At 40.0% G+C, this 9666-nt stretch overlaps 1 protein-coding gene across 1 annotated transcript; it reads right to left on the reverse strand.

The window, feature by feature from the left end:
• Positions 1-1667: 1667 nt before the first annotated feature.
• LOC147457554 (paired amphipathic helix protein Sin3-like 6) lies at positions 1668-7733 on the reverse strand. The gene is made up of 9 exons (XM_086513337.1): positions 7600-7733; positions 5174-5336; positions 4979-5071; positions 4563-4673; positions 4231-4462; positions 3983-4125; positions 3540-3736; positions 2293-2411; positions 1668-1897 (listed from the first exon to the last, which is right to left on the reverse strand). The coding sequence occupies exons 1-9, from the start codon at positions 7731-7733 to the stop codon at positions 1668-1670; spliced, it is 1422 nt and encodes a 473-aa protein (XP_086369463.1).
• Between the last annotated feature and the right edge of the window lie 1933 nt (positions 7734-9666).

A 9666-nucleotide genomic window follows, 5' to 3' on the forward strand; every position in this document is an offset into this window, starting at 1 on the left:
ACATTGTAATGTTGTTCATCATGCATGATGAACACTTTGCAATGCTTTGGTAGAGATTTACATCAAATGGGGTGTTCTTTTGAAGAAAAAAAAAAGGTTTATGATGATCTATTTTTTGGTCTCTTCAAATGTATTGATTGCAAGACATACTCAACATCTATAAAACAAGTCCAGCTAGGAACACTTGCCTACTTTTAGCGAAAGCATAGTGAGAATTCCTCCCCAAATGTTGTCACCTTTGCTAGCACCCTGAAGGCATGTGTGGGTTGTGGTCTCTTGGAATGTATTGATTTTAGGTTATGGGAAAATGGACAAGGCTAGGGACACTTGACAACTTTCAACATGTATGACAAATGCGGTGTATGTTTGAAGGCTCTTCAAAAGCTTAAGGTGAGAATTTTGTCCATACTATGGGGTCTCTAGGGATGCATTGATACAACAATATACCCAATAGAGGCAAATCATGGAAGCATTGATACAATGATATACCCAATAGAGGCAAATCATGGAAGCATTGGACTATTTTGTGTGAAAGACGAAATGTGGGGGATCAAATTGATGAGTACACAATGATGATGCCAAATGGGACTAGTAGGGAGAAAATAAGGTACAGGATAGTGTAAAGGATGCTGAGGATAAACATGTGAATGAGGAATGTGGGGAGATTCAAATAGTGCATAAAATTGATGAGCAATTGGGCAGAGTTAAGTTGGTGAGTTGTAGGGCAACACATTCATTTGTATGTATTGACAGATGCATGAAACAAGAATGGAGCAAGCAGTGCCGCAATAAGTGATGAAGGTCTGAACTAAATTTGCAGGTACATGTATGCAAGGAAGGTGACGTGAAGGTGGACAAATAGAAGAAATTAAGGAGAGGTGATAGCTACAACAAGCGTAGAGTGGTGGTTGTCCTTTGGCTATAATGCAGTTATTATAGGGTATGGAAATAAACATGAGTAGGGAAAAGAGCCTCTCAAATATTTTCCAAGGATGTAATTAGTGAGAGTGATTGAGAGATGCTTTAAGGGGAACTCGAAGTTTTGGGCTCTTTTTAGAAGAGGTGAAGGTAAAGATCTCTCTCCAACTGCAATCCACATCTTAAGGCATGTGGGATCGTTATCCTCTATTTAATATTATTTTTTTGGTCCCTTACCTCCACAGAACAGGATCATCTCTCTATTGGGTGGCTGCTCATCAGGTTTTGTTATAAGAGTTTCTAGTTGAAGAACTTATTAGAGCTTTTAGGGATAATCTACTCGTCACAATTAAAATAGCCAAGATATGATTACCACTACCTTGTGAAGGTATAGAGAATTTTTGCACACGTTTTCACCTTGGGAGGGGAGAAGAGGGAGAATGGGTAACCAAATTTAGGCCTTGCAGTTTCTTCTTGGCCATCGCAACGCATGGGTCACATACTAGTTATTTATAGAGAGGTATCATTGAAAGAACTTGAAATTTGTTTATTTTAAAGAATTAAACAGGAGGAAAAGGGTGTGTTCAAAAATTCACTGATAAGGCATTTTCAAAATAACCCTGGAAAGCATGTGTGTGTGTGTGTGTGTGTGAGAGAGAGAGAGAGAGAGCAAGAAGAAACATTGATTCGACGGGGTTTGAACTCAAGAAGTACACGCTCGCGCGTTGAATTGCACCAGCACGATTGAATTAATGAATCTTAGAACCCAATTTCCGAGCGATCTTATAGTTCTCGGCAAAACGTTCTTTCCAAATTCCTTTCATTTCCATCTTATATCGCCTCCACTCAATTCGCTTCTTTTCAAGGCTCTTCAAAATGATAGGTGCTGCTTCCACTGCATTTGTCACCAACATTTCCTTCATTTGAGGACCAATTTCCTCCTCTCCATAAATACTCTCAATGAGCCTCAAGTGAATAGCTGTGACCACAAATTACAAACCTTAATTAAGAACAATTGGAAAAAGCAGAGACAAGTTCTAATTAATTAGTTTGAGCTTCTTGCACATATACAAAATAAGTTTTGGACAAATTCTCACAATAATTCCCACATTATGACTTACCTCAACATCATGAGCTTTTGGAGGGAGGTACCGCATACCTAGCTAGGTACGATTGGGGGCAGGGGACCACCGGCCTTGCTCCCAATTGTACCTAGGTGTGCGTTGCCTCTCGAACGGAAGCTCATGATGTTATGCATTGTATGAAATACACTGAAAAAGACTTTGTTTTCCTACATTAAATATTTTCGTAATCTTCTTGTGTATATAATTAGAGTGGTCATCAACTGCTATTTAATATTTATGTGATAGTTACCTGTGAGGTGATCTTCCACTACAATAACCTTGTCTCCTGCCTCTTCCAACAATTTCATTAATTTCTCCAAGGCTTCGATCGTGGAGTTGGCGCGCTCGCAAACCATGTCCGCTTCATACCTGCATATCTTAATACATCCAAATGAATCAAACCATGGAACCTCCAAGAATTGAGCTTAACAGAAGTTTGTGAACGATATGGTTGAATTGAAAATTTGAACTCTTTTGTATCAGCTGTGTAACTACTAGGGAGAATTAGTGAGCCTCAGCTAATTACAGGTCCACCCGTTAAAGAAACTAATATGGTTGATACGCACACACACACACACACACAGGAAGTCCAATGAAGGTCAATCACAAGCTGCTTTCTAGGCCAGGGTGTCTAAATTGTCTCATTGAACAATGTACTGAGTATTAATGTCTTTTGCAACAAAGCTAAAGTTAGGAAAATGGGCCGCTCTTTCTCATTGTTTGCAACCGTATTGTATAACATCACGAGACTCCGCTCCCCGGGGCACCTCATACCTTGCTAGGTGCAACTCAGGGCACGGGTCGACCACGAGCCCGCGCCCACCAGACCGGCAATTGCCTGTCCCCAACCGCACCTAGCTAGTTATGCAATGCCCCCCTCACTGAAGCTCATGATGTGGTGGTAAGTCACAATGTGAGAATTATTGTAGGAATTTGTCCAAAAGCTCTCATGCATGTGTGCATGGTGAGTCTATATAATTATTATTCACAATCATGGCACGTAAGCTCAATGGAAGGTATTATTTTTCCCTATTTTGCATACAACCTTAACATATAGAAGGGTACAAATCAAAGGAAACATACACAGATTGAACTAGAAAATGGTGTGTTATATTCATGAAAAATCTACAGACATGGGGTTTTTAAAATTAAGCTCAAGAGATGGAAGTATACATGTCATCCTCAATGATACAGAGTTTCTGCATATATGCTTTGTTCTTGAACCTGGGCGGCTTGTAGTCAGTATTGCCGCTAAAGTATTGCACCCATTCGTCATTCAGCACTTCCTTATCTCCAGGATTCCGTTACCAACTGTCGGAAAAGGAAACTGCATGCAATCATCAAAATTTTGAGAGTTATCATTCAAAATGCATCTGATTATAGCTAAGGGCAAGAACATTTAAGTAAAATATATCTATGGCTCCATATTGAGCACAACTGATCAGGACATTTACATAATGTGGTAGTCGTCGATAGCTCCGAGTGCCCTGTTCATACTTTGACAAATCCATCTCTCTGATTGGCCTGCTAGCAAAGATTTTCTGTATCCCCATAACCTCTTCGAACGTGATCCCTCGTTTCTCCATCAGCCTCTTGCTCCTTTTCAGCCCCTCCCCAACTGTACTGGCAACATTGTTTGTTTTGACCTTGATGATTGTTGATTGGTTTGCTTGCTGGCAACCGCCAACTAGAGCCTGCATTTTGCAATCCTGGTTATAAGTATCCACAACCTGACATCTTAGGAAATGAGAATATTGTCTGGCTAGGAGAAACATTCTAAATTTTTGCATTGCTCATAACTCTCATAACTATGTCATATTGAAAACCTAATAAAAGTGAACCTTGTGTTGCTATGCAAAAGCTAACCGCGTGCAGACTTAATTAGTCAAATTAATTATGCTAGATCAAGCATAAAGAGAACAATTAACTAGATGATTGACCTGATTATTTGAAGTCTGTAGAGAGCTGATAGCATTAGAATGTATCTGTATCAAGATGTCCAAAAACTCTTCTAGTTTCACGGTCTCCTCTGACAAAATGCCATTTACAATACTTGAATTAACGTCCAGGTTTTCCCTTAGAACTGCAAAGAGTGCATATAGTTCAGTCATGATACACCCATGTCAGCTGACATAAATGTAAGTCAGCAATAAATTAAAGGAAAAAATAGACATGGGCGGTCACATACGGCTGAGAATTGGCAAGGAAACCCTTTGGACTTGCTTGTTGCTTTGCAGATCCTCTTTTTCACAATCAGATGGATTAAGAATTCTTTTATTGGTGTGCATGTCCCCTTCCGCTATATACTCCGATCCCTTGATTGACTGCACTTGTACTTTTAGACGCTTAATAGTGTTTTCACAATCAATTTCTTCTTGTTTCCTTTTGTTGTGCTTAATGGAATCATCCATCACATCTTCCTGTGTTAGCAAGGTTGTTTGTTTGCAGGTCAAGGTGGGGAGAACATGAAGAATAAGAGACAGTGGCTCAACTTTCAACTAGGTTTGTTGTGTAGGTTACCTCATTAGCGTCCGATGGTGCCGGTAATCCCATATGGACTGAAAAGTTCATAAGTGCAACAGGATGCTTGGGAAGAAAGCAACAAAACTCTTCCACTAGGTCTGGGCAAGTCTGCCATAGATCAGCAACCTGGTTATGAGCTCAAAAAAAATTTCTTTAGTGCATTGATTTCCCAGGGCGGTCAGTACTTTCCATTTATATATGCAAATACACATATGTATACATTAGATTATCAATATAGAAGTCATAGAATGTATGAGGGACCGGTTTATCTTTAGAGTGTTCAGTGTTGAACACAAGTGATATGGTATATTCAAGAGTAGTGGCCGCCCCGAGAGCCATTGGCATCATTGTGAAGGATACGAATCGCCCAATACCTGACATGATTCAGAATGAATGCACAACCAAATATATACCTGGCTTTGAATGTCCCCAGAAGACCGATAAATCCCCGCTCGATAGTTGATCAAAACATTACGGAGTCCTCCGTACAAATTCTCATCTTGATCCTGTGAAAGTAGAGAAGTGTCCATTAATTGGAAATCAAGTACTGTACATATGTAACCATGATATTGTTGAATGTAAGCAAGCTCAAGGATTGATGGACATACTTTGAGTTTCTTGATGAATTCCAACGCTACACTGAATCCCAATGTACTTTCGAAGATTTTTTCAGGAGTCTTTAATGAAAGGAATGTGTTAAAGCCCGACATGAGGTCGGGATGACCTTCAAACAAGGCCTCAACTCTTGTCACTAAATCCGGCACATCGAGACTGTACAAACATCATCAATAACATGGATACCATCACTTAAGGTATGTACAGAAAGTGGATGACAGTGTGGGGCTGGTAGCATATATTGAAAATTAGCATCATCTTACATATACAACAATTACAAAGTGGATGAGCGTGCAATATCTTGAATACTCTTTTTAAGCCCTCTATAATGTGCCTTCAATGCATAGTTATCTGTAGATTTTTCATGAATGTAACACATTCTTTATTCAATCTATGTACATCCCCTTTGATTGGTACCTTTTCTGTGTGTTCAAAAAGTGTAAAAGATCAGGCTAAATAGCCCGGTGGAAGCGAGGTACTGACCTTTTTCTTTTATAAGCTTGCAAGAGTAAGAGGAATTTCTGATAATGTCCTTGCAGAGAACTACCTTCGAAAGCTTTCTGTACATCTCGCAAAAATGCTTGGGGATCCATCTTTGGCACTACTTAGCAATTAGATTGCGCAATATAGTCGGGTTGACGGATTGCACTGCAATGCGAGGACTGGGAGCGCACTAAATTTCATAAAATTGGACGATTTTCTCATAATTTCTTTTTATGATTCTTCAAAGTGGAAATTTGAGGTTTTTACTCACACTAGTTTAACCTCTCTCTCTCTCTCTCTCTCTCTCTCTCTCTCTCTCTCTCTCTCTCTCTCTCTCCTATATCCCAGGCTAGATTGGTTATGCCATTTCCCTCTTGAATAACAGGTCTTGAGTTCAACTTAGATAACAGGTCTCTTGAGATAGTTTCCTACGAGTTAAAATCCTCTTCTTCTTTTTCTCCTTCTTCTTCTTCTTCTTCTCTCTCTCTATCATCCAAGTATGGTAGATTGGTTATGCCATTTCCCTCTTGAATAACAGGTCGTGAGTTCAACTCTCATCGGATAGATCTTTGAAGTTTCGTGGGATAGCTTCCTACGACGTTAAAATTCTCTTCTTCTTCTTCTTCTTCTTCTTCTTCTTCTTCTCGGCTGTGTCGCCGGGTTGCAAGCTACACTTGTCAGAGCAAGCAAATGTTTCCACGTGGTCATGGTCAGAATTCCTCCCGCTTTATTGATTTACTCACGTTTTGACACTTCATCTCTAAAATTTTAGAATTTGCCTCTTGCTTCTAACCACCTATTTTGGATTTTCATGTGTTCTGATTGTAAGCCTAAACACACCTTTCCATATGGCACTCTCTCCAATCCACCACTAATACCAAACAAGCCATCCTAATTATCTTCAAGCAAGTAGGTGGTCACGATGACTCATTAAAGCAAACCTAAGGAGATTCGCCTGTCAGAACTTTCTACTCTCTTTCTCTTTTGGCTTGACGCCTCTCTCGGGAAACTCGTTTTTTAGGTCCGCTAGGTTTTTGCATCCCAAAAACACTACAAACTTTGGAAATGGCTTGTCCCCAAATAGCTTGCATGTAACTTGTTAGGTTTAGGTATGTAAGTCGTGTGTGAGCTCACATGCGCAAATGATTCACAGGGAAGCTACTTCTGAAGTCCGCTACATTTTTATGTCTTCAAAAACGTCTTGCCCGCAAGCCATTTCTGCATGTGAGCTTCCATGGATTTAGTTATGTAGTCGTTTGCAAGCTCACATGCGCAAACAACTCACAAAAACGTTGTTTCTGAAGTCCGATGTATTTCGCATCCCATGGATCGAGCATGGTTGGAGAATCTAAAGTAGTTTACACTAGGGTAGGGTTTTCCCCAGTACATGCATTGTATATTGGGAACCTGCACAATCGGTATGGATGACGCTATAGCCGTCTATATAGGGGTCACTATATAATGACTCTTATAGAGACGCCCATAGTGACGATCTTGTTGGGACTCTCATAGCGACGGCCTTAGTGACATCAGGGATAAAAATATCCCCTTGTATTTGTTGAACCGGAGGGAGAGAGCACATGTAGACGAGAGGAGAGAGAGATGACACCAGCATGTACAAGCCCCAAAGTGTGTAGAATACTCACACAGATGATGTATATATAGAGGGGACCCAATTGCTATATATGGAGCTCGTGCTATATATAGAGCTCAACATGTTGATCTCTATATATAGCACGAGCTCCATATATAGCAATTGGGTCCCCTCTATATATACATCATCTGTGTGAGTATTCTACACACTTTGGGGCTTGTACATGCTGGTGTCATCTCTCTCTCCTCTCGTCTACATGTGCTCTCTCCCTCCGGTTCAACATGGTATCAGAGAAAATAGAAGGCAGAGCCTCTTGCACACACACGAACAAAACTACCTCACCAGCGTGCTGACTGCATCACCAACATGCTGACTGCACGTTTCTCAAAAGCGCCCACCAGTTCACAAACATACGAGATTGTTGGTCTCTGCAATAATGCAATTTCAATAACAGTCGCTGGTTTGCAGCCACTCATTATCAACATCATTAACTGTCGTCCATACTTGCCAAATCATTCAAGCTTGCTTGGCCCTGCCAAATCAGTCAAGCTTGCTAATTCCCTCCGGCGAAGACAACACAATATGCTGCGTCAGCCACATAAAGTAAATGCAAACTAGAAATCCATGGCGCAGCACTGAGCTCACAGAGAAACGAGGAAGAAATATAACAGATTGGCTTGTTGCGTTAAATAAAGCTTGGTGTGCTGTACGTGGTTCCTTGATACTTACAACTCATCGTGCTACCGACAGAAACTGACTTCGTCAGCATGGGAGGTGGAAGAGAGACTTTCTCAGCATGCAGGGAGCAGACCCTTGGTAGTGTACGACAGGGCGAGGTCGGGTTGTAGGCCCGCATGGCTTTGTCTGCGCTGTCACTAATTAGCAGACCCTGCCGCTCCTCATCATTAAAATATCACCACAGTTAAAAAGCACCGAGCAGCTATATTTAACGCAAAGACTAATAAAGTGATTCTAGCCCCTGCAAGGTAGCGCTGGGACAAGCGAGAGGAGCACCCACTGCGTGCTCTCATACTCCTTCCTCTCCTTGAAGGTAGCCCTGTTCCGACTGTTCTCTGCTTTATTTAGCCGTGCTCGTAAAGAAAAGAAGCGTTAATCTGACACTCTCTTTTGAAGGTCAGAGAACTCTATGATATTGTATTGCTGATAATAGCGAGGGATTAATTCCAAGAACGCTATTGTAACTCCTCAGCCTGCTAATTATAGATGCTTCTCTCTTATGACATTTTGATTGTGATTATTTTCATTGACATTGCTAAGATTTTCTCGATTGTATTTCTTGAGTTTATGATATTTGCAGGTATGACCAAAAGTTAAAGTTTATCAAAACATTTTTTGGTGAAGAGATTATGGCAGAATAAAGAAGTTTATGAAGACATTTTTGGTGAGCAGATGTTGGCATTCTACACAAAGATATCTCTCTCTTGAGCCTTTAAAGGCCATTGTTGTACTTGGTACGAGTGATGTAGCTCCTCATAAGCATTCTTTGTAAATTCAATGATATTTTTAATATAACGGTGGGTGTATATAGAACTGTGGGTGTATATAGAACTGTGGGTTTTTCCCTTGAGTCCCCCAAGGGTTTCTTCATCCACAGTTAGGGACCCTTATTTTAGTGGGGGTGTTGAGCTCTATATATAGCACGAGCTCCATATATAGCAATTGGGTCCCCTCTATATATACATCATCTGTGTGAGTATTCTACACACTTTGGGGCTTGTACATGCTGGTGTCATCTCTCTCTCCTCTCGTCTACATGTGCTCTCTCCCTCCGGTTCAACAGTATTTTCGTCGTTAATTAAGGCCATCACAAACCTTAATTAACACTAGTTTGGTACCAAATAGGACACTTTAGTGTCCTTTTTTCATGAATTTAAATAAAATGGTACATAAAATCTTGAACACATCTCAAGAAATGCTTCTGCAAAACTTAGAAAATGATATTCAAAGTACTCATAGAAATTATAATCCCTCACTTTTGATCATAACCTCAATAATAACTACACTCATGAAAAGAACCTACGCAAAACAGCATTCAATGTTTCATTAAAACTCGTACTCTAACCTAAGAAAAAAATGAGCAGGGTGCATGCAATAATCCCTGGTAGCTATTTATATGTGTTTGATATTTTTGCAATTGTCATGTGAGAAAAAACTTCTTTGTGACTAGAATTAAATATAGAAAGTCTCGTGGGTCAAATATGCAACATTCACAAATTCAATTAACAGTTACAAAAAACAATTAGTTCATCTAAATTTACAATTTCTTATGATGCATATATACTAGATCTATGACTCGATTACATAAGATGATAATTTTTAATTGTTATGCAAGCCCTATTTGGTGATTTATGGCATATACAAAAAAGTGTGCATGTTGTAATTATGATA

The sequence above is a fragment of the Adiantum capillus-veneris genome, chromosome 5 (assembly GCF_014529385.1).
Source record: "Adiantum capillus-veneris isolate H3 chromosome 5, ASM1452938v2, whole genome shotgun sequence".
NCBI classification, from domain to species: domain Eukaryota; kingdom Viridiplantae; phylum Streptophyta; class Polypodiopsida; order Polypodiales; family Pteridaceae; genus Adiantum; species Adiantum capillus-veneris.

Excerpts from the sequence above, each read along its gene's own strand:
- LOC147457554 (XM_086513337.1), bottom strand. The coding sequence starts at position 7,733 with ATGAGTGGCTGCAAACCAGCGACTGTTATTGAAATTGCATTATTGCAG. Across the intron at positions 4,463-4,562 it reads CACCATCGGACGCTAATGAG|GAAGATGTGATGGATGATTC; the intron begins GTAACCTACACA and ends TTGCTAACACAG. Across the intron at positions 2,412-3,539 it reads AGAGAGATGGATTTGTCAAA|GTATGAAGCGGACATGGTTT; the intron begins GTATGAACAGGG and ends TAAGATATGCAG.